The 25,803-nt window shown below is 38.3% G+C and overlaps 1 protein-coding gene across 3 annotated transcripts; it reads right to left on the bottom strand.

Moving 5' to 3' along the window:
- Positions 1 to 1,472: 1,472 nt before the first annotated feature.
- Positions 1,473 to 25,581, bottom strand: LOC116719849 (choline transporter-like protein 2). Of its 3 annotated transcripts, none has more exons than XM_032562594.1 (22): positions 25,405 to 25,579; positions 15,439 to 15,487; positions 15,253 to 15,326; positions 14,275 to 14,359; positions 13,445 to 13,529; positions 13,237 to 13,356; positions 13,067 to 13,127; positions 12,844 to 12,970; positions 11,891 to 11,974; positions 11,527 to 11,639; positions 11,311 to 11,442; positions 11,141 to 11,240; positions 9,874 to 9,966; positions 9,693 to 9,777; positions 9,296 to 9,558; positions 8,994 to 9,088; positions 7,818 to 7,921; positions 7,661 to 7,734; positions 7,485 to 7,555; positions 7,296 to 7,384; positions 5,788 to 5,872; positions 1,473 to 2,337 (listed from the first exon to the last, which is right to left on the bottom strand). In XM_032562594.1, exons 1-22 carry the CDS (start codon positions 25,439 to 25,441, stop codon positions 2,228 to 2,230), a joined length of 2,136 nt encoding a protein of 711 aa, XP_032418485.1. In that variant the 5' UTR covers positions 25,442 to 25,579; the 3' UTR covers positions 1,473 to 2,227. The 3 variants fall into 3 exon arrangements, with proteins under 3 accessions (XP_032418485.1, XP_032418483.1, XP_032418484.1); XM_032562592.1 differs by lacking the exon at positions 1,473 to 2,337 and adding an exon at positions 3,813 to 5,585 and having other exon boundaries at positions 25,405 to 25,581; XM_032562593.1 differs by lacking the exons at positions 1,473 to 2,337; positions 25,405 to 25,579 and adding exons at positions 3,813 to 5,585; positions 19,555 to 19,715.
- Positions 25,582 to 25,803: the final 222 nt, after the last annotated feature.

Here is a 25,803-nt window from a genome sequence, read left to right as displayed (position 1 = left end):
CTAATGAGTTTGCTTTTTTGTTTTGATTTACTAATTTGTTTTCTTTGGCATTACATGTTTTGTTTGTTCATTTATTTTTTTTGGAATACTTCAAGTTGTCACTTTTTATTTCACATGATCCCTTTTCATTTCCAGGGACAGAGTAGTGGGCCCGAAGCCTTGTTTTTAAAAAGAAATGTTTTAAATGAAATTGTTTAAATAAAATATTGTGAACTATTCTGTGTTCCGGTGCATCTTGTTTTAAAAAGAACCCCCCTGCCGGGTCACACTAGCAACAAGCACAAAAGTACCAGTAGGCCCCAAAATATAATGTATCTTCGGCGGGTTACTATTGAATTTCAAGGCCTAACGTTTTGGGGTTTCGCATTAATATGTAAGGTGGATTGATGGGAAGATATATAGGCATGAAATACTGTAATTTTGGGTGTTGGTTCAGAAAATGTAAAACTGTGGATATACTTGGCTATTACTAAAACAAAATTTACAACAACAAAACTTTTGTAATTGAAGGATTCATACAAAAAAATAGAATAAAATGGCAGGTCCATGTCCTTTAAACAAACAAGAATGTGTCATTTCAAAATAAATTTGTGTCAGCTGTGGCTGGCGTTAAAGAGCTTAATAAATTAAGTTTTGGTTGATGATGATGACTATGATGATGTTACAGTCCCAAAAAAGATAAATGATGGCCTCCTCTGTGCTGTAAACAGCACTAAGAACAATGTGGAACCAAAACATAAAAAACATCTTGTTTCTATGTGTATTGTTTTAAACTTTCTTCCAGAAATATTCCTTAATCTATGCTCAACAGTAGGAATATATGGAGTAAAAATAGTCTCAAAATATCTGTGCATGTGTAAAAATATCTGTGCGTGTGTAATACTGGATTTGTAAACCTTAAAAATAAAATAAACCTTTTCCTACGTCTACAAAAGTACGCACAAGTCAGCTGGTACACACACACAAAACTGCATTTACGCACACATCCGGTTATTTTTTGTGTGTGTACCAGATGACTTGTGCGTACTTTTTCAACATTTGTAGGCGTAGGAGAAGATTTATTTTATTTTTAAGGTTTACAAATCCAGTATTACACACGCACAAATATTTTTACACACGCATAGATACTTTTACACACGCACAGATATTTTGAGACTATTTTCACTCTGTAGGAATAAGACATTAGTTGTGTCTTCTAAAGCCCTTCCTGCATTCAGCCAAGGTTGAAGAATGGGTGTCCCTAGAGTCCAGGGCTGGTTGAAAATGGTTCTTTATACAACCAACTGTCTAATATGAAACAAAAAAGCTCTGGTAAAGTTGAAATGTTAAGATAAATAAGCTTTGATGACATAATGATAACAAATGTTCAAGTAGGTCCTCTTTTGTTTTTCCATTATAAAAAAATAATGGAGCCAACACAGAATGAGCTGTTTAGCATCTCTTTGTAAATAATTTGTCTCCAAACAACTTCATGTTTTCAGGTTTCAGGAATTTTAATAGGTACTAATTGTGTACACTTTTACACCCAACAAAACAAAAGCATAGTTTCACAATTAAATTTTTTTTCTGATGTATAAAAAAAAACCAAGCAAACAAAAAAATATAAGCTTGACAATCGCTTATGAATAAACAATCTTGCAAATTTTACAGACTGGAGAGCTTTCTATTCCATTTCCAAAACTTACGATAAAAACACAAACATTTATCATCAAAAGACAAGCGATGCAAAATCTTAAACTCACAATAAAATGTTACATAGTCAGTGAGACATTAAAAACAGCAATATATAAAAAAAAATAGATGTAGTATCAAGTGTAAAGCACTTGGGCTATTGATAATCTCTCAATGGCTTTTCTACCAATTTGGTGAGTTAATTTGAAACAGTGCAATTTATTTGGTTAAGCTTGTAAATCTAAAGTTTTCTCTATCTGACTTATAAAGGTTTCCATGCTATCTGAATGTCAGAATAAAATTAACGGAAAAGTTAGAATAAAACATATGACATTACTTATAAAACAAGGCTTTTCAGCATTCTGTTGCACTTAAATTAGCAAATGTAATTCCCAAACTCATGTACTTCAAGTTGCCTGTGTTGGCAATTTCTCATCAACAGTATGACGTTTTCAACATGTTAAAAGGAAAAAAAGTCTCCATGTTTATGTACAGACATCAAATGAAATGGCACAGTAATTTATCTGCACATTGACAGACACACACACAAAGGGATTTAGTCAACAGATTTGGGTGCGTCATTGGACTTTTTCATGACATCGAGGAGATTTTGTGACATGAAGTAGGGCCTCTCGGCTGATCCATCATTGCGTTCCATGTCTTCCACTGTGACAAACAGAAATAGAAGTTAAAAACGTTTTTCTGACACCGATTCTAATTTAACCTACAGTTTTGATTAGAAGTTAATGTATTCCTATTCATTTCGGGCTTACAATGTCATGTGTGAACCCTTGTTTTAACGCAGTTCATTTTGGCAATCTAAAAGTGGGGAAGACAACTTGCCGAGGATCCAGATGGGACAGAAAGGGCATTTATTGACTCTGACCAAAGCATTGTCATTGTAGTGTAAATCCTACACCCCTCAGTGTTGTTACTGAATATGTCCATCTCTTTATGACAGGGGTGTCAAACTCCAGTCCTCAAGGGCCGCTGTCCTGCAACTTTTAGATGTGCCTCTGCTGCACCACACCTGACTAGAATAATTAGGTCATTAAGGCTCTGGAGAACTGATCTACACAAGGAGGAGGTCATTAAGTCATTTCATTCCAGTGTTTTGTACCTGTGGCACATCTAAAAACTGCAGGACTGCGGCCCTCGAGGCCTGGAGTTTGACACCTGTGCTTTATGACCACCCATCTTCTGATGGCGACTTCCAGCTCGATAAAGCATCGTGTCACAAAGCTTAAATCATCTCAAACTGGTTTCATGAACATGGCAATGATATCCCTGTGCTCCAGGGGCTCCACAGTCACCATATACCAATCCAATATGGCAACTTTGGGGTGTGGTAGAACAGATCTGATCATGGACGTTTAGCTAACAAGTGATGAGGTCAATGCTGATCAAATTTCTTGAGGAATATTTCTGACATCTCATTGAATCTATGCAATGAACAGTGAAGGGAGTTTAGCAAGCAAAAGTGGGTTTAATCCACTACCAGTGAGGTGTACCTAATGAAGAGCTGAAAGAAGATTTTTGAAAAGAGAATTGAGAGTGTAAGTTGGAATTTATTGTGATTTTTTCCCCAATTTTCACAGGGTCTAAATATGATGTAGAAAGATACAAAACTATCCACGAGCCAATATTTGGTGAAATTTTCCTTCTTCTCCGAACCTTTGGCTGAATATTTTGCAGAATGGATAGCAAAACACATTTAAATAGTTTGGTTTCATCTCACAGGCATAACTTTTCAGAATATTCCATAAATTCTTAATCATTGCCCTTTTGGAAATTCCTTTTCAGAAGCTTATTGTCAGCGCCCATCTATGCACCCAAAAGCCAGGCGATTTGTATTTGGGATGATTTGAGGTGAAGTTGAAGAATTAAGAATTAGTCCAGCTTTTTCATTACACTCTTTTTGAGTAATGTTTGGCGTTTGCATCTGACTGTCAGTGAAACCCACCCTCAGGATGATGTTGCCACCATCCTACCTTATAGCTGGTAGTGTTTTTTTTTTAAAATTAAAGCCCAAACTATTGGGTTTTAAGGACAAGATTATTTTATAATCCTGCTTATATACCAGGATTATAGGGTAATCCTGGTACATAAACATCTGACAAAGTAAGCAGGTAAAAGAAGTGGACATTTAGATTCAAATCATTTATTTAGTCACTCCATTTTCAAATGTTTCTTCAGGGATTTCAAAGACTTTTTCACAAATTACAATCACACAAAGTCCAAAATGTATACACCTTGTATTCTGTTGGAGGGAGTCACAAATCAAAAATGACAATTAAACAATTAAATGGACTTCTGTAAAATTGTCAATCATTTCATTTGTAGACAAAGAGACTCACCTTTTTGTCTCAGATCCCAAAACTCACCTGTTTCCAACCATTAAACCCAAATCATCCTTCACATGTTTACCCATAACAGAACTACAATTATTAAATACGAGTATTTGCAATCAGGAATTACACCCAATAAATATGGAATGTCATCAGTGATTTCAGTGGGGGGATAAAAATATCAGCTTACAGCTTTCACAGCATGACAGACAAGAAGAAGAAGTACAAAAGCTTTCAGACACCTAAGATGTTAGTTGCGAGCATTCAAAAGGCCATGTTAATATCATGCAGCACTTAATAGACGGAAAGATTCAGGGAAGGGACAGAGCAAGGCAAGAAGAGGGGTCTGTAAACAACTGGGAGGTTGGGTCGGGGTAGGGAGAGTCTGAGAGGTCATGATTTCTGCATCATGGCTGGACAATCACAGCACTTAACGCCAGTCCAAAATACCAAGGCAAATAGGTGGCGATACAATATATGGAGTCCCATCATAGTGAGAGTCTCAACAAGACTGAAGCCAAAAGATACATAATAAACACGCACCAGTGCATATATACAAGTTTTCCTATCAAGAAAAAAAAAGAAAAGGTCCAGTATTCATAGCGTATCAAATAATGTGAAAGGTTTTGGCATCAGCTGGTATTTCTGTAAACTGTGAAAGTAATTCACCGTTGATTGAGATGTTTGCTCAGACTGTAAACATGGTTCCGGTTCTGTGGCGCTTCCGGCAAATGGGATCGAGACGACAACCACTGACAGTAATCAGGCACGGGGTTCAGCACGCACTATGTGTTACAGACCTTCACGATAGAGAAACCAACACTGTTCTAAAACCAAAACAAAGGAATGTGGGTGTGTGTGTGTTTTCTTCAAGCTACAGAGAAGCACTGGGCTTTCGACCTCCTTCGGCCTTCGCTCTGGCCGGCCTTCTCCAGGTGGAACATCAGCTCTCTCAGCAAAGCCGTACACTTTAGCTTGAATGCTGTACATTTAACAGGTCCATATCACACAGCTGAGGGACGTAACTTCTATTCTTTCTGCTTTATGAGGTCTAGCGAGCCTTCTTGCTTTGCTGCATCTACTCCTGTGGTGCAGGTGGAGGATTATCATCTTTGTGTTGCTCTTTTTCTTCCACTTTCTTCACTTCCTCAGCTTCCCCAGCTGCAGCTAACTGCTCCTCTGCCTTTTCCTCTGCTTTCACTTCCTGCTTTGATGCAGCTTCCTTCACAGCTGTCTCTTCTTTTTTCTCAGTGTCCTCCGCCTGACTGACTTGTTCCTCCTCCGCTTTCTCCTTCTTCTCATCCTCAGTACTGGACTCCAGAGGCTGCTTTTCCTCGTTTTCCTCCTTCAGCACAGTCTGCTGTTTCAGCTGGACCTCCCCGTCCTGCTGCTGGAGGGGCGTTTCCTCCTCCACTTTTACCTCGTCCGCTTGTTTGGCAGCGTCCGCTGCCTCGACGCCGTCACACTCGTCCTCCACCTTCCTGGACTTGGAGAGAATCTCGTGCAGCTCCGGATTCATGAAGTAAGGTCTCTCGGACGAACCGTCGTTCCTTTCCAAGTCTTCGCCTTTTGGCGGTGTGTGGCATCGATTCAGAATGGGTTAATGGAAAACGGATGGGAAAAACGCAAAATGCAGAGGGAATGTATGAAAGTGAAATTAACAGGAGACAAAGAGGAGAGAAGTGAGAAACAGAGCAGCAAGAAGGCAAAACAAGCAGCTTATCAATAGGAGGAGAAGATCTTTGGTTATCTTTGAGAAATGACTCACAGAAACACAGGAAGAGTGTGTCCACACACATGGCGTACACGCTGAAGAAGCCGTGGGCAATCAGATAGGCTCCCACTACTACTGTCTGCAAAGAGAAAAGCAGGAAGTAAAAATATATATATATCTGAAAACTCATGATTATGTCTGTCTTAAACAAAGCACTCTACACATATTGACCCCCTGATAAACATATGTAAAGACATCTTAAAATAATTAATCTTTTATATCAATAGTCTAATTTGAAACGGGAAGTTTTAAGAAAGCTCCATGCAGTCTGCCTAGGATCTAAAAATTATTTTTTTTTTCTCCAATCCATCAGATCCTTCAAGATGAAGAACTTATTTTTCTGCATGTACTTTGTTTTTTTTTTAGTTTTGTTAAAATAAGATAAATGTTAGTCCTGTGAGGTATAAATGCGGACATTTAATCCTCATTTAATCTCTATGTTTTCTAGTCCACAAAAAAAAACATCTGAATTGGAAATGGTAGATCAGACCTCACATAACACTGTCACAGCCACAAACATCCTGATCGCTGCATCTCTCACACGTAGAGAAAAGGTTTAATAAATCTCAAGCTGTATTTTAAAGAATCTCTGTGCAGTGCATTGGTGTAAGGTTTAATAAGTCTAAGGAATTTATATTTTGACCTAGAGACAATAAAATGCTGCCCAAATTTCCTTAAAGCAATGAAACAACTTTTTTTGAAGCACCAAACCAGAAGCTGCAGCTCAGATAACAACATTAGCAACCCAACAGCACACAACCCTGAGGTGGTCACTGCATATCGACAGGACATGTAGATAAGGAATAGGAAAACCTCAGGGTTGTGCTGCCCGAAGCAGTGAGCCACACTGACGCTCTGAAAAAATGGCAAGCTTCAGTGGGGGAAAAAAATGCATTAAGAAATGATTGTTTTTAACATAATCATTGCTACTACAGTTATTCCTCTGCTGTCAGTACATACAGCAAATATGTAAAGTATAAATAAGGTAAAAATATTTTAGTCAAATTTATTCTATAGCCTCCTGAGACCCAGAAAAAAAAAAGTTTTTGAATTTTTTTTTTTTTTCACTACATGACTCTTTGGAGTGAAAAAACATCACTACAATTGAAAAAGTTTCAAAACATGTTATTATTTATTTATTACAATATGTCCTTTGGAGAGGACATCGGGACTCTCTTGTGGCAAATATGAACACATTTTGAGGCCCAGGATGTCCTCTCTAAGGACCAACAGGATTTAACACAGTGGCATGTATGGTTTCAGAGTTATGAACAAAAAAACCTATGTCCTCCACAGAGGACAAAAATGTATTGCTGGGTCTCAGGAGGATAGGACGTGCAAGGAGTACCAGTAAGTACTCTGTTGATGTAAGAAAACAACAACTCTTTGAATCACAAGATAAATGAGTAAATAAATTGAAGTTTTCTCAAATTTATTAAATATGCTACTTTATTACAATGCTAACAATTTATTTTTAAGCTTTTTTCCACAACTGTTCTTACCAGTATTGGCACCCAGTAGTAGTTGAGAGATGGAGCCGCCTCCTCTACGGCTTTTATTCTTCCAGAGAAGAAGAAGAAAGAGAAAATCCCTGCGCAGAGACAAAAAGCAAAAATAGTTTATTTGAACTGTGGGAAAAACACACGGATGTCTCCAGAGTGTTTTCATCTATTAATAAAGACCTCCCTTACCCACAATGCCAACAATAAGGAGCTTCCCAAGAAACAGCAGGAAGTCAGTCACTTTATCTAAAACCGCCACCCTGCGTTAGAGAGCACACAGTGTTGAGTTTAACAGCGTTGTCATGTTGCTGCAATACTGGGGAAGAAATTATTGCAATATAAAGGATAGTGAATGAAAAACAAACCTGACAATGTTTCTCATGAGAAGGAAGAAAGCATTTCGAGCTGAAGCGCAGAAATTTTTTCCATAAATTGCAATCTAGAGGGAAAACAAAATAACGAGAAGTGAACTTCTTGGAAAGAAGAGCCATCGGTCAGAAGTATCCAGTTGCAGCAGCTCACCATGATGTAGGCGTTCCGGTTCAGGAATTTGATACATTTCTCCAGACACCAGAAGCAGCACCTCATGCAGGTCAGCAGAAATTTAGCAAACTTATTCTGAGCACCTGGAGGACAGGAGGGGAAATGGTGCAACACTTTAGGATGAACAAGTATGTTTATGTGTGTAAATTTTATGTTTATTGTTCACTGCATTGAGATGAGAGAGGAAGTAACTGATGTGCATAATCATAGCTCTATGAACAATGACACACAGATATGTTGGTCCGAGACTGACTAGACCTGCTAGCAAAACAAAACGCACAGTAAAAGCAGATATTGCCATAAGCATTAATAACCCTAACTTCACAGTTTGTCATGTTACAATGACAGCCATCAATGCATTTTATTTAGATAGACCAACACAAATTATTCACAAATTAGTGAATAATTGCGAAGTGGAAACTAGAGAACAGATGGCGTCATGAAGACCGAGGAAAACACCAGTCAGTTCAGGGACAGAAATAAAATATATACAGTATATATATATATATACAGTACAGACCAAAAGTTTGGACACACAGTTGTGTCCAAACTTTTGGTCTGTACTGTATATATATAAAGATTATAAGATTTCCATCTTTGAATCTCTCACAGAGTCTGCCTTCTAAAAATTAAAAGGAGTATGGCACAACTGAACATCTGCTAAGACAAGGCGTTTACATAAACAAGATAAGAAGAGCATTAAACAAAGAAGCAGCCCAGAGGTCCATGCTGCAGAGCTCCACAGCTCAGGTGGGAGAATGTGTTGATGGGACAATTATTATTCATACACTCCACAAATCTAACCTTTACAGAAAAGTGAAAATGAAGTTGAAGTCAAGATGTCCTGTAAAGATTAGACTCAACCCACAAAGGGACACGATAAACATGTGGAAGAAGTCGCTCTGGTCAAACCAAGATGTAACTTCTTGACCTACATTCGAAACGCAACATGTGGAGAGAAAAAAAGCCGACAGCGAACATTACCTGAACACGCCACAGAAACATAATGCTTAAGTAGACACGTGGAAGCTGGTCAGAGTCGGTGGAAGGTTTTAGGTTATTAGAACTTGTGTTACTATGGTAACCAGGGTCACTTGTGAGTAGCATATCTCCATCGCCACTATTAAACGAGATTTAATGAAGCGTTTTTCCAACCTTTCAACTTGTGATCCAGATACTCCAGGAGGACCCTGATGACCTGGACCAAAGACAGGATCAGGGAGCCAAAAGCCAGGGAGCCTGTGTGGTATCTACACAGGAGGAGACCACAGACGAGAATTAGTCACAATTTTCCATGTCACATGGTCTGAGGCACCACCTGCAGACCTCACCATATGCCCCATTTGGGACAGATTCAGCTGCTTTTATTTAAAAGTAAATGAATAAATAAATAATGCCACATTTGTTTTAGAATGTTTTCAGTTATGATAATTAAAGTAAACATGGTTTTCAACAACCTAAGAGCCCGTCCCAGAGAGGAGAAGATGGGATAAGCAGGGATATCATCTGGCTTCTTGAAGGCCCAGTAATAGGAAGCGAAAGCTCCCGACAGCGTCACCTGGCCCAGCGCCGTCACAAAGTTTGCACACCAGAAGAAGAGGAAGACGTTGTAGAACTGAAGCAGGATGAGGTATCTGTGGTACAGCGTCTCACCACCGTAAAAAGCAAACAGGCATTCTGCGTCTGGGCACTGGGCTGAAACATTGGAGGTGTTAAATGTCTGCGGGAAAAAGGAGAAGAGGTGGATCAATGCGGAGATTGTCTTTCTAACTAAAAGGCAACCTGTTTACAGCATCAGTACAGTTCCAGGATTTGAAAAATGAGCCTGACTGAAAAGAGACATTTTGGGATCACCTTGGGATCGCAGGTGTCCATCGAGAACGGGCAATCGGATTTGTTGTACACTTTGTAGATCTGCTCATTCGACGTAGACAGAAATCTGATTGGAGGCGTCAAGGTGACAAAGTGTCATCATTGAAAACATCATGTGACAAAATGAGGGATTGAGCTTCTTGGAAGGCTGATGAAAGGATACACTGCAGTGACGGCCCAGTAAGCGATCACCACAGCCAGGAGGGCGAAGGTCAGCAGCGGGTAGAACATCGCCGACATAATATGGCCCACAGCTCTGACAAAAGAAACGCTTGTTATTCTGCAACATGCCATTACTATGATATCTGAAATTTCTATAATTGCTACATAGAAATTGCTATAAAAACATTTTGACTTAATAAAAGAACTTGTAAATTAAGCAATAATTTCATTTACAACATTTCTATAATTATGCTGCTTAGACAGCAGAAGGATTTAATGACCACTTTTTCTCACACTGATCTGTTCTCCTGCTAATTTTTATTTTAATTATATTATTACAGTATTGTTTTCATAGAAGGTATTCACAACTTATTGATTCTTTGTTTTGCTGTGTCTTACTCCTAGATGTATTACTGACAAAGTTGCTGCTGCAATTAACTTTATACATTCCCTCAATTTTATTTTTGTCTTTTCAACAGAAAGTTCTCCTGGCTCAGTCGCTCTGTGTTCAGGTGTATCTTGCTCCTGGACAGTGTCAGTGACAGAGCTGTTGCTCTTATTAACTGTGGTACTTTCTCTCCAGTGGAAAGTACTCCTGGCTCAGTCATTCAGTGCTTTACCATGTCTCTTTTCTTAATTCTGCTATTAGCTGCGTTTTTCTTTACCATGGGAAATAAACCTATTCTAGTGCAGTTCTACATTTTCAACCCTCAACCGCAATAATGCCTATTAGTTGCTCTATCTGAGCTAGGTTTTGCTGTAGTACTTGTATAGAGCTTCATACTACATTCAGTTATCATTATCATTATATGCTTGTTCAGGTGGAGGTATTGCTGCAAAGTCAACAGCTCCATGCAATCACATGAGCTTACATAGTTAGATAGCTTATACAGATAAATAATCAAAGACAGATTATTGCATTAAATAATCAACTGACTTTGATTGTATTGTATTATAATGTGGATTGAAATTGGACTTTATGTAAACAGATCTGAATCTTTGTGTTTGCTCTGACATGAATTGGATTAATTCATTATTTGTTTCCATATAATTGGATATGAAATGTGTCAGTTTTCCTTTTAAGGCGATTAAAGATTAAACTTGTAGACAATCAATGGTACATAAATATGTTGAATTGAATTAAAACTCTAAATGTATCTTTCATAATGCATAATCTAGCTGCACTGCTTCTTTAATCGAGTCAAAACGATGATGCAACACATGTGACACATCTGTGTGAAAATGCACCACATCTGACATGTACAGACCTGCTGGCCTCTTTGATGAGAGCGATGGCGATCAGGATTCTTTTCCTGAGGAAGATGAGCAGCAGGATGATGATGAACTCGACAATCGCCAGGATGATCACTGCGCAGCAGATTAAAATGATGAATAATCAGTTAATTGAAAGAGATAAATCACGGTGAAAATGTCTTACTGAAGGCCAGCCATGTCTGTTGGATCTGCAGGTAGACAGAGAAGTCTGTCTGCAGGCCCAGGTCACGGATGGTGACGTCTGCGCCCGGTTCTCCCTTCAGGGCGGCGTACTCCATGTAGCAGTGGAAAATCCCTAAAAACAATCAAGCTTGTCAGTTATATCAATCGTCTTTAAAGACAACCTTTAATTTTAGCATTTAAAGCTAGCAGGATTTACCATATCCAATGACAAGAATGACCAAAATAATTATGACCCAGACCATGACGGCGGCCAAGAATCGCAGTAGGACGATGAAAATCAAGCTGATAACCATGGCGATCACCAGACCGCTGCAGAGCGAGAACAGATTAATGAGTTACGTTATTAACGGGAATATCATCAACCAATCAGAAGTCAGTGTGATTGGTTGATGCCTTTCAGAAACCACACAAAGATTTTTCCTACACCAATCTGAACTAAAGCAATCTGTCCGTCTCGGTTCAGTATGAACTGAATCACTTGAGAAAATTGAAAGCTTGTTCAGTGCTTTAGCATATAACACTTAACCTTTTATTTGAACAGTACAGGTAAGTAAACTCACAGTAGTATCCAGTGCCAGGACTGAGTGTAATCTTCAAAGATTCTCATGGCCACCTGACGAGCTTCCAAAACAATATTTGACTTCCTTTCAAGAGAAAACATCAAATGAATGGATCATTATACCCCACAGGTTAAACAATAAATAGTCTAAATTGGGTCATTCAACTTAGCAAGAAAATGAATGAAGTTATTAAAGTAAACTCCCTTATCAAGCAAATAAATTATATTAATAGCATGTGTGCTTAGTTTCATATTTTTCATTTTATTTCATATCACTTAAGAGCAATATTTCTGAGTTTAATGTCAGAACACAAAACAATGATGGAGAAAACTGTTCAGCAATTTTAAAAAGGTTTTGATTTCTGCAGTGCAGTCTGAACATCTTGCTACAGCTGCCAAAAATGTCCAACTGAAAGTGTTTGGGGCCCAGATACATTTTTTTCCATTTATTAAAATTGTAAAACTATTCATTTTTTAAAAATCTTTACCTGCTAAAAGAATAAACAAAGAACACAGTTTAGTAATGAAACAAGTAAAGTTGTCTGATTTCTGTAGAAAAGTGATCTGTAAATCACAGTAGGTTGGTAAACATAAAAAGATTCTCAAAGGTTTTCATGGTTGGATGGATACTTTAATTATCCTGTAAGAGCAAATAAAATGCTTCCCAAAACAAACTTTCTTTGAATAGCTATTAGGGCCCAACACAAATGATGATCCGACCGGAACACGGTGAGCTAAATAATGAAGTAGAATTTTATGAAGCTTGAGGCAGATAAATTTTCTTCAACAACTTTTAATAACTGAGGTACTCGAATCATTTGAGGAATCGCTACAGCACCTAATACCTATACACATTTCATAAACTGCTATACTGATATAAATGTTAAAACAAAAACTAAAACACATGCTTTATAACATTATGTTGTGTCTCCATATAAATGGAGGTAGACTCACTTTGATGCCTCCAGCAGGTCTGTGGCGTTGACTCTGTTGTTATTGTCATCGAAAAATGAGGTTTCGTTGCCTACAACCACCACCCCGCCACTCAGCTTTCCCAGGGCAGGCAGGCAGCGCCGTGTGACTGTGGAGGCAGGCCCATAATCACTTTTTGAAACTCTTGGCAGCAGAAACTAATTAACAGAGACACCATCATAAGAAGTGAAAGCTTGTCACTTACAAGCTTTGCTGGGCAACAGCATGGCAGGACACAGGGCATCCCTCAGGATCTCAGGAGGACTCTGAATCATGCAACGAGAGTTTTGGTTAAAGATCCCCTCATATCGCACACATAGCTCTTTACATCCGACCCCATTTTAAGGTGAATAACCTCAATATTTGAAAATGTACCAGTGCGGTGAAGTCAGTTCCCTCCTTGCAGTATCTCGAGTAGTATTCACGGTCTTCGTTGCTGCCTAGCTTAGCCTTCACCAAATTCAAGTGCCTGTCAGGACACTTTTCCACACATATCTGGGAACAGAAAACAGCAGGCAGGCATGAACCACTGATCGGTGCTGTAAAGAAGCTGCAGCAACCAGATGTAGCCACACTTCCTGACCTGAGGGGTGGGACACTGGAGCTCCAGGAGCACCAGGGGGCTGGCACATTTCAGGATGTTGAAGTAAAACAGAAAAGGTTTCTTCCTGTAACGTGACAATGACACAGATCACAGCCAGAATATTTTTATTGACAGACCCAAACCGAGCACTTTATAATCATGAAGTGGAAAGGAAAATGTAATACAACTCTGGTAAAAAGCAAGAGACCACTGCAGTGAGTCCCATTGAAAACCTCATGGTTATTCCACCAAATATTGATTTCTGAACTCTTCCTGAGTTAAAACATTAGTATTGTTGTTTCTAAATGAATATGAACTTGTTTTCTTTGCATTATTTGAGGTCTGAAAGCAATGCATCTTTTTCGTTATGTTACGTTTCTGCAACTAAATACTAAATTTTTTGCTCAGAATTTCAGACATGTTGACAGTAGTTCATAGAATAAAAGAACAATGTTCATTTTACTCATATACCTATAAAAAGTAAAATCAGAGAAACTGATCATTTTAAATGGTCTCTTAATTTTTTTTCCAGAGCTGTATGTCTAAAAAGTGTGGCATGTATTTGAGTTCACCCTACTTCAGTCTGAAACCCCTAAATGAAAATCTGTGAAACTATGAAAATTAAACTATAAATAATTTTCCTTTCCACACACAGTTGTTCTGCGCTATGTGTTAGTCTACAAAGTAATATCTCTGTAAAAACACTTTGAAATATTTTTGTTGTATCGTGAGTAAATGTCGAAAAGTTCAAGTACGAATGCTTTTGCAAAACTCTATTGGTGGAAGTTACACAAGATCATGAGCAACCTTTAATATTTCGGGTGACTTACTCCAGTGCGGTCCCGGCCTGCCCACAGAACTGCCCTCTGCTGTCTGTGGGATAAATCACTTTCCTGGGGTCACCCTGAGACCAGGCTGCAGAGGGATGAAATACTTCAGATTGGAGGTTTTACATAAACTTAGCAGGTTTTAGAATAAAGTAGCAGATACAAAAATAAATGAATAAGATATTATATCAAGAAGATAAAATGCAGAAGCAATGTGCGGTGTAAGCAACAGTTCAGCTCTGCTAATCAAATGCATTGATTAACTGATCATCAGCAACCACCTAGATAAAAGAAGGAATTTCAACAGTGTGACTATCAGGAAAAAACATACAAACACATCTCAGGAAAGCAGAAGTTGCAGATGTTTGCTGAAAACAGAAAAAAAAGGCAAATATGCAGCCATCTGTCTAAAACGGTCCAAGCTGTGTCCCTTGACACATTGCAGCATAGCAAGGACTGTTTTACTGAGGTGGAAGCTAAAAACAACAGAGCTGGCCAGAAGTGACTCATAGTGTGTGTGTGTATATATATATATATATTTATATATATATATATATATATATACATACATACATATAGATAGATAGATATAGATATGCCAAACACATCCAACTGAAAACGTAAATGGGTTTTATTTGCCCGAATGTCCTCAGATGGAACATATTAATTTTGGTTTGATTTGGTATGAACAAAATAAAGAAAGTTGTAAAAGGTCTTATCAAAACAATTAATTCAAATAACTTTTCTAAAAAAATGTTTGAAAAGTTGTCAAAAATGCAACTAATCAAGGCTCTGCGCTGAGTTTCTTTTTCTAAACAATGCTCTTTTTAGTAGTTTTCCTTATACAAGGGAATAGGGCTGCATAATTTTCCATATGTAAATTTAAGTTTGTAAAGATCAAAATCAAATTAATCTTCGTCAAGATATTTATGGGTTTTGAACAGAATCAAAACAGGACTAGTGATATGGGACGATTCTTACCGAGGATACCAACAGCGAAGTAACCAAACAGGAAGAGGATGAAGAGCAAACAGCAGAGGATGTCCGTGCAACCCCTGGAAAAAAGCATTAGACTCATCATGTTGCTTTTTTGGTCTTACAATAAAAAATATAAAAAAAGAGAACACACACACAAACACACAAAATGAGTGAAACAGATGCTTTCACCTGTTCTGGATCGGCCCTTTGAAATTGGGATCAAACTTTCTGGACTCCCCTGAAACAAAGACAGAGAGAAATCTTTCTTAGCTCTAAATGTATCCTTACTCTGATGAGATGGCAACACATGTACAAGAGTAGGCAGAACTAAAACCTATTGCAAGTTCAGGGATCCCTCTTGTCTTACCACATAACCATTCATACACTTTACAATGAGTAAGACTCCACATCAAAGCTGAGCACAACTCTGGGCTAGAGGTAAACTTCCTCAATAGGTCCTTGATCGAGCTAAATTTTACAACTGAAATTAGTCACAAAATTTAAAAGAATGCCTTTTATAAAGCAATTGTGTGTAATACGGCATGGCAGAATAAGTTTTTTTTTTTTAGCAATATCAATAGATCATCACAATATGTATTTTTAAAGACGTGCTATAGTTTTACCTAAATCTGCATTGCTGATATTGTTAAAATGATGTAGTGGTTAGTTAGTTAGTTTAGGCCTACCGTCATAATAATTGCTGTTTACAACATCCTCAAAGAACTTGGGTTTACTTTTTAAAATAAGGGCACAGTGTTTATGAGTTTGAAAGCCTCACTTTGACTTCTCAAACATTTGGACATTTCTGAGTGGTCAAGCAGTTCAGCTTTTGTCTCTTTTGACCCTAAATATTTTTCTCCAGAAGACCTATTAACCTGTCCATGTGGGCAGCTGCAAATATCAGCTGAGCCTGAAGGTTCTGATTTTAAAGCTGACAGTTCTTTCTTGGTTTGCATCTCCTCAGTCCATGGTGATGTATAACTTGCTTCACTGTGAACAGCAACACCAGTTTAAGATCAGGTTTGGAAAAGATAAAGCACGTTTACATAGAGGCAGGTTTGAAACTGGTCCCAGTTTCAAACCTGCTGACTGTTTATGAACTATACCCATCAGGTCTGTTTTACAGCAGGTAGGCTATGCAGGAAAATATCCAACTTGCTGAGAGGCTTTTAATCAAATATTACTGCAGGTGAACATTTAAGTGAATACATGTAATTTTGCACTTGAAATAAAGAATATGTTCCTTTTGGACAGAAAAAAATAAACAATTTTATCTTCTCATATATTTAGAGAACTGTATTTTTCAGTCATTTTTAATTTTGACTGCATTACAAACCATAAAGTCAATGTAAAACATCTACACCGTGTTCCAAATTATTATGCTAGTGATATTTTCTCAGATTTTCTTAAGTGGTCAATGCAAATGATGGTCAGTATAATTTTCAAGTCATGAATTATTACAGTATAAATCAAATTTTACTGAACAAAGCTCCCCATGAGAACAGTATTTTTTTCAAAAATAAAAAACTCAAAATGCTCTGTTCCAAATTATTATGCACAGTAGACTTTCTAAACATTTTATGGATTATAAAGAACTGCAAATGGTCATTCTTTGAATGTGCAGCATTAAGTGGTCACATGTACTAAAATCAAAAGCTATTTCAATCAAAAACATTTTAACAAACAGAGTTGCATGTTAACATAGGACCCCTTCTTTGATATCACCTGCACAATTCTTGATCCATTGAACTTGTGAGTTTGTGGAAAGTTTCTGCTTGAATTTCTTTGCAGGATGTCAGAATACCTGCTGCTGTTTTGATATGAACTGCATTCCACCCTCAGATCTTCTGCTTGACGAAACTCCAAAGGTTCTCAATAGGGTTGAGGTCAGAGGAGGATGGTGACCACACCATGAGTTTCTCCCATTTCATGCCCATAGCAGCCAATGACACAGTGGTATTCCTTGCAGCATGAGATGACTCCACCACCTCCTTGCTGATGTCACAGCCGTGTTGGGACGTGGTGGCCATTCACCACCAATCCACTACTGCATCCATCTGGACCATCCAGGGTTGCGCAGCAGTCATCAGTGAACAAGTCTGTTTGAAAATTAATCTTTATGTACGGCTGGGCCCACTGCAACCGTTTCTGCTTGTGGTCACTGGTTAGGGGTGGCCAAATAGGAAGGCCATGAACCGCAAGCCTCTGGATCCTCCACCTTGAGGTTCCAGAGGCTCCAGCAGCTTCAAATAACTGTTTGCTGCTTTGTAAGGGCATTTTAACAGCTGCTCTCTTAAATCTGATGAATTTGTCTAACAGAAACCTTCCTCATTTTGCCTTTATCTGTACAAACCCATCTTTGTTCTGAATCAGCCACAAATCTCTTCACAGTACAATAACGTTTCAGTTTTCGTTAAATATCTAATGTTTTCATACCTTGTCATACGGCACTACACTATCTGGTGATTTTCGTCAACAGAGAGATCCTTTCTCTTTCCCATATTGCTTGAAACCTGTGGCCTGCTTAATAATGTGGAACATCCTTAAGTAGATTTCCTTTAATTGAGCTCACTAGATAAACTAATCAACCAAGCTCTCTGAAATTAATTCTAGTGGTTCAAAGAGCCCTGACACACAATACCATCTATAAATTTAATAGCACAACAAAAAATCTCATCTTTATGATACTTAAATCCAATTTGCATAATAATTTGGAACACAGTGTAAAGAACACACTGGGAGGTCAGTATACAACACACACAGTTTCTTTGAAATGGACTGACAAGTACAGGAAGTATGAGGTACATAGCTTTATAAATAAAGACTCCTTACACAGCTGGTGTTGTTTCATGTTCCAGATCATCATTTAAAGTCAGATGTTTACAGCCATAGTGGTTTGACACACACAAGTAAGCTAACCACAACATACATATTGAAGACGGAGGTACTTTTGCATAACTCTCCTTTCTGCATTCCACTGCACTTCCTGTCTCATTATAGCTGTTACCAACAAGTAAATTAAGAAAAATATAAGGATATATGGAAAAAAATGCAAAAAGGTTGTTTTTTTTCGTAATGTGGTCATACATTGCTAGCAGTTTCATTAGTAATACAATCTGAACTGAAAACATGAATAATTTTTATATTTCAAACAAAATGTGAAACTAAGCAGTACATAATAAGGATCAGTACATCACTAAGTCAGTCAGTAAGCTAAATAACAACAGGCCAAGACCAAGCAAGGCGACTCCCATCACCCTCAGAGTCTGCTGCATCCACACATTGAAAACTCCCACTCCCCACCCAGAAACCAACCACAGCCAAGCCGAGGGTGCAGGTGCCAAACAGAGCACCAACCACTCCAAAATCCCCACAAAGCCAAAGAACACACCCTACTAGAAGAGGCAACGGGCACACGCCAACAACACTGGTACTGGCTGAACCAAATCTGTGCCACCCAGCAGACTGTGGCAAATCAAACCCCAAAGGAAACCAGAAATTGACCTTGGCCAGTAAAATGATTGATCAGTGCATTTTTTAAAAATAAATTCAGCCTTTTGCTACAGAAATATTTTTTACTAGTTCACATTGTTGCATGTAACATTTTCTCAGTCAGTGTGCATACAGGACATGATTAGTTGATAAGAGTCAGGCCAAGCATTGACAAAGACTCCTGCAGAACAAAAGGATTTTTCTGCCTGACTGTCATTCCTCACAATCCACAAAATGGCTCCCCAGTGACAGCAGAGGGCTCCCTGTGGGCATCGCCAGACTCCATGGAAACCCTTCAGACGAGGCAGAAGAAGGAAACTTCAGCCGGGCCCAAGCTGACCACAAATACGCCACAGTAAGACAAACGAGTCAAAAGACTTTCAAGAGTCACATGTTTGAATACTTGGTAACAGGAAAACCAGCTCGATGGAGAAATTCTGTTGCGAGCAAGATTTAGTGGAGTTCCTCTGAAATGTTACACGTTGTGTCTCACACACTTTATGATAGCAAAGCTACATTAAGCTCATGTTAAGGTGTGGAAAATGAGCAATAAGAGGCAAGAGACAAGGTATCAGCCATGACGGCCTTGCAGCCAAAACAGTGCTCACACGCCGCACATACACAGGATACCCGAACATTTCCTGCCAAAATGTCGCAGACACAGCTGAAATATAGAACTACTCAAAAGCAAAATGTGACTACAGAACAAAAATCCATCAAAACTGCTAGAAACAAAAAGTCACAGTTCAAATAATTTGTTTCAAACAGAACTTCCAGAATGCTGTTGAATTGAATCCAAAGGGGAAACAGTACCTGTTTTTTCATACATGGTCATTTTGTTGCGGTTTCCCTCCCAGTTTGTCGTACAGAGAGTTTTATCGATCCTCCACAGCAAGCTGGTGTTCAGCAGCTGCTTCTTGTCGTCTCCTTCCTTTTAGAGTTCCTAGGCCTCCGACCTTTTTACTTCCTTCTTTCACTGTTTTGAAGCTCTTACTGGTTTTTTTTTTTGGTTTTTTTACCGCTTCCCTTAAGCATGTCACTCTGACGTTATAAAGGAAATTTGCAGCAGCAGCAGCTTTTCTGAATGGTGCCGTTTTGAGGTTATCTAGCAATACATAAACTTTGTGGAACTTTGTAGGAAGGACAGTATGTTTCTTACTTTCATTTTACTGAATCAACATTTTGGGATGCCAACATAACAGGGGAGTTACTCCTCATGCAAACACCCTCTCTTTCCAAAACACGTGGCCTAAATGACTTCTGAGCTTTGCCGAAGCACAGCAGTGCTTCAGTTCTAGATAAACAGCTTCATTTGTCAGAGTCTCTCCAGCTTACTGTTGTAAGTTTAAATGGCATCATTCAGCTTCTCACAGTGTTTTGATAGCAGCCAATAGGCTACAAAAAAAACTCTCTCTGCATTACTGAAGCACTAATTCTGGTTCTAAACCGTTATTGTTACACAGAGAACAGTACAACTGAGAAAAGGCCGTCCTACGTAGTCAGTGGAGCACATGACATGTGACTGACAAACAATACACTTACTATTGATTTAATCTGCTCCATGGCTTGATACAGTCAAATCGGCACATGTCATCTTGTGTATTTCTGCTGTGAAAACTCTGCTAGCTCCCAGTTAGAAGTCTTATTTGGAAATTATTTCCAAAAGAAAATACATATTTTATTTTCCCTGAATGCAATAGTGATTTTAAAAAAAATAAAAGATTATATCATGTTGGAATCTGAATCAAGGTTTCCAATTGGTAACCTCAGTAATTTCAGTTAAACTAATGTAACCACATTCAAATTTTGTAACATCATCCATTCACAATATTTTTCAAATATCTGCACAAAGAATTTAGTCTCAAACAGTAATAAAATATCTTTTAGATCACAAAAAGCAGAGTGTGTCATTATGCATAGCTCTTGCCAGATGTCAATAGAAATGTATTGTTATTCAACCAAGAGGTCTGTAAGGAAATGAGAAAGATCTTTCTCAAAAGATAATAAAACAAAGCAGCAGAGTATCAGCTTTGATACATATCATATGAATGATTTGTTTTCATTTATTTTTTGATTTAAAAAAAATCAACATGGTGATTATTAATTACACTCTTTTCAATAATCAATAGAAATTATTATTATTTTTTTGTATTACAGCAGTCAAATCCCTCTTATGCTTGCTGACCAGCTTTTTGAATAGTTCCACTAGGAGAAATCTATTTTTGGTGATGATTCCCAAGTCTTCCAGGTTGGAAGCAATCCTTGCCATCACCCTAATCTTTAGTCAGGATTCTGGCTGGGTTCTTCCATAATATTATTACTACATCCAGTCAAAAGAAACATGTGGGTAAAATGAAAAGGTTGCGTTAAACCTAACCCTGCCACGGGTTTGAATACATATGGGCTTATCTTCATGTAGACACCTACAGTGTCTTCAAAGCACTTAAAAGATTTGCCGTTATTTATGTTCTTTGAGTTCCAACAACACATTGTCTACTGTGGATCACTACTGCTTCCTGGAAACCAACTTTTATTGGGACATGAGGTGTCCTCTAACACTGCCGAGAATAAGCCCTAGCAGAGACTGCAGCAACTCCAGAAGCACAATCAGTCACAATAACTGCTGCTCATCTCCCTCACAGCCATTATTCAGTCTGTCCTGTGTTCATACAACATCGTGTGGTTTGGCTCAGCCACAAAACAGGGCAGGGCCAGACTCCAATGATGGTTACATGTCTGGGGTCAAGAAAAGGGAAGCTAAAATATCTGCAGACCCCCCACATTCTGGACACAAACTGTTTAAGCTTTTACCTTCTGGTAAAAACCAGCTGCCCCATAAACGGTTTATATGCTTAGACTGTCAATCTGATGAACACTTACCAATTAGAGTGCCCAGATTTATGCCAATTTGAAGTAATTCAGCCTTATCTTCCTCTTTTGGTAAAAATAACAATAATAATAATAATTATATATATATATATATATATATATATATATATACATACAGTACAGACCAAAAGTTTGGACACAACTGTGTGTCCAAACCTTTGGTCTGTACTCAGTTCAGACCAAATGTTTGGACACACTTTCTCATTGAATTCAATGAGAAAGTGTGTCCAAACTTTTGGTCTGTACTGTATATATATATATATATATATATATATATATATAGATAGATAGATATAACTTTAAATTGGAACTGAAGTAAAGTTCCTTCTTTGTGTGCCCAAACCTGGCAAATAAAATGGACTCTTATTATTAACATTATATCAGTAGAGTTACAGGGTTTTTTATCTTTATTTGGCATCAATTTTATCTAAATTGATATATATTATATCATATTTTTTTGCTGAAGGCTATCGTACGCGAGAAGAATCTCATACTGGCCAAATGCCATAAAATCAGTAATTTGGAAAGTTAAAAAACAAAACTATTTTTATTGTTTTTATTATTGCTACTTTTTCCATATTGAAGGACAAAATGAATTTGAAAGACTGAGGCCTCAGAGCTGGAGGACAACTCGGCTCTTATACAGAAAAACAGATCTCTGATTGTGCTGGAAAGCACGCGAACAGATTTTCATCTCGCTGCTCTGCCAAGTCTTTACAAGCTCAGATGTGTTTGCAAATTTGTTGAAATAAACATGGCAGTAGTTTACTGATGTGCTTTGGCGCATCCAAATGCTGTGGATTTATTTATTTATTGTTCTGGAAGCAGCCTATTATCTTCAGGCACAGCATTACTCATCCAGCAGCTCTGTATGGGATTAAAGCCGGTCCTAAACGATCCAGCCTTTAGTGTGGTCAGTATTAGGAATCTTTAAATTATTTATAAGGGGTGTGAATGTTAGGGCAGGAGTAATTGTGTGGTGTGTGTGTGCGTGTGTGTTACCGGGTGTGATGATGTCATGGCTGATGTGCTCCACTAATGGGCTCTGAGGGGTTATCAGATGAAGCTTTTCCTGTCTGCCTTAATGGATTCTGGCTACTGTGTGAGTTCCTTGGAGGGAGAAGATGCATTTGTCTCCTGATGAGCTTATTCCTTACAGTTTATCTCTCTTTTTAAAGAATAAGAATAAAGACTTATTTATTAACTATAATTAGAGGAGAAGACAGACTCACAGCTGCTGTGTGTAAGTGTTTTAAACACATGGGATTACCTTAAAAACTCTATTTCCAGACACTATTCAGGACGTTGGCCTACATACTTTTTAAAGGAAATAAATTAATGGTTCTTTACAGACAGAACTGAAAAAAACTGGCCCAGATATACAATGACTGACTGATTTAATCAAATCCAGCAGCCTAGTTTGTTTGAGTTGTTCTAAAACATCTATAGGATCAGCACTGAAACATTTAGCAATAACACTGAGTAATCTCTATAAGAAGAAATGATGCAGTGTGTGGGGGGGGGTATGTGCGTGTGTGTGTGTGTGTGTCAATAAAGAGGAGTTTGAAGGCCTAATATTGACTGGAAGTCTCCTGACTCGTGTCTGCTGTGTGGATCGAGCAGACAAGGCTGAACATAGTCCAGGAATTGCAGGCTGCAGCCTGCCTTCAAGCAAGTGTACCAACTCAGAAACGAAGGATTATGCTGCAGCTCACCGCATTGTTAGACTACATTGTTAAAAGAATGCTAGAAATTACTTTTCAGTGCACAAACTGCAATACAAAAACATTTTCCAGTCTTATCCTTATCTAAGCATCTAAGGAATGACAAACAATGGGAGTTGGGAGCCAAGACTAATGTATCTTTTGAAACTGTGTACATGTGTTTCAGAAACACTGGGTACATAACAAGTGGACATTAGCTGGCTAATTAGTCAGGCTATCTGCTGGTAGAGCCTCAAGTCAGCTGCTTAACAGCCTCAGACTCCAGGTCAATTTCCCACTTCCCCAATTCGCCACCCCTACTTTAAGTCAACAGACCATGTCCTTCCTTTCCTCTATTTTATAACTGTAAACAAACCATTTCCTTCCCATCTACTTAAACCCTTCTGTTTGATTCAATTAGAGTTCATATTATTAAATCAAACTCTTGCAGTACTATTGTAGTTCTGATCCATGTAGCAGAATGTAACAAAAAATTATTTGAGTAATAACTTCATAATTTTATAATTTTATCTGTTGCTGAAATCAAAACTGAAGAGCAAATAACTCAAAATAACCCCAAGCAGCTTTCTGCTGGTAGATACATTTTACATGAGTCATATATTCACATTATAGATATAGATTATATAAAACTACTTTAAATCATCAGTTGTCAAAGAAGGGTCAACGTTCCCAAAGGGTGCATGAGTTGACGTATGGTCAATGTAAAATGTCCAACAGTGGCTTTAATTCCCACCTGAAAGGGTTGTGCATAAAACAACCAAAGCCACAATGGTACAAAAATGGTGATAACACCCAAATGCTACTTGAAGCTTGGCAAATGAAGATTTTATAAACCATAACAGACTGCCGATGCTTTCTATGTCAAAAAATATTTCCAAAGAGACACATTTTTCTTTCTTGTAACTGAGGGATCAGCGTAATTCCTAAAGCCAGCCGAAGGGCAGTGTGTAGCAAAAAGAAGAGGAAGCAAAACAATTTTTTTATCCAACCCCCTGCTCTTTTTATTTTGAAACACGTAGCAGACCCAATGGACAACTGGTTCATCATTAACATTTTCAGGAAGCCCTGTTGTGGCTAAAATCCCCAAGATGCGGTTAATTTATACCAAAACAAAATACATCTCATCAGCTCCTGAAACATTCACAATGCATTGTGGAATTTAGCAGTAAGGCAGCACTGGTGATCTACTCCCAGTGAAATGCCAGCTTGGGGATTGTGGCTTTCTATGACTATCATCTCATGTTGCAACTCTTAACTTGGGGTTATTGCAGCAAGGCTAAGGTTAGTTATTAAAACTTCATGACTCAACAGCCTGTATGAGCAACAACCCAGCTCAGACACAAGAGGACCAGGGTTCATGTGGGCTGAAACTTTGGAGAATCAGTAAGAAATCAGTAGTGAGTCACACGCTTGTCTGATGTAGAGGGAAGAATTCTCGCATTATGCACATCTAAGGAGAATCCATTGTTGTGTTTTAAAACACATCTGTCAAATCCATGTGTTTCTCTGTTTGTGGGAGGCTGTGTGCAGCTGAGAATGAAACGACCATATGCTGATCTATAATACACACACACACGCACCAAATGGTTTCCAAGCTCTGGGGAAAACAGTAACCAAATAATAAATCACACATTTAGATGCTGGTTTCTTTCAAAGTTATTTAAACCAAGCCTTCTTTTTCAGTGGTTTTAAAAGCCAAATAGAATAATTTACAAAAAAAAAGGTAGACTTGTACCGTTATCCGGTTGTAAAAAAAAAAAAAAAAAAACCGAGGCTACGTAAAATCAAACTATCTTGTTACAACATAAAATGGTCATTTTCTCCACGATAAATAAAAGTAACTGATTTTCGAGAAATCCCAGTGACAAACGCCCAGTCTACAGCTGATGAGGATGTCTCCAGATCAGCGTACCACCCTGGAGGTCCACACCCATTCATCCATTGCAGTCATTGTTTCCGTTTCTTCGGCCCGGTTTGGAGAGAAGAGGTGGGGAAACAATCAAAGATCGAGGAGAAAGCTGTGACAGATCTAGCTATTTTTTTTTCTTACCGTATTTAGAGTCTGGGTTTTTCTCATCCGGCTCCATTCTCACGCTCGGTTCTTCTCCTCGCTGATGATCAAGCCTCAGACAGCACAGTTACCATGGAAATGTCCAGGCGGAGAAAAACATCAAGAAGTGACCGACTGTTAGCTGCTACAGCGCTCAGAGAGAGAGAGAGAGAGACCATCCCAAAACGCACGGCTTCACGTCGCATTCCAAAAATAATTGAAAGCAGACGCAGCCAATCAGAGAGCGAGGTTTGGGACTTGATGAGTTCTACAGCCAATCAAAGTGTCGCTGAGCAGAGAGGTTGAGGTTTCGCTCACATTGCTCTGGAATGTTTATGTTGAGAAAACTAAACTGTTTATTTCAATGGGCGTAACAAGTTTAAAAAAAATTAAAAAAAA

Source organism: Xiphophorus hellerii, chromosome 5, assembly GCF_003331165.1.
Source record: "Xiphophorus hellerii strain 12219 chromosome 5, Xiphophorus_hellerii-4.1, whole genome shotgun sequence".
Taxonomy (NCBI): Eukaryota; Metazoa; Chordata; class Actinopteri; order Cyprinodontiformes; family Poeciliidae; genus Xiphophorus; species Xiphophorus hellerii.
This window is presented reverse-complemented; position numbering and strand designations above follow the sequence as displayed.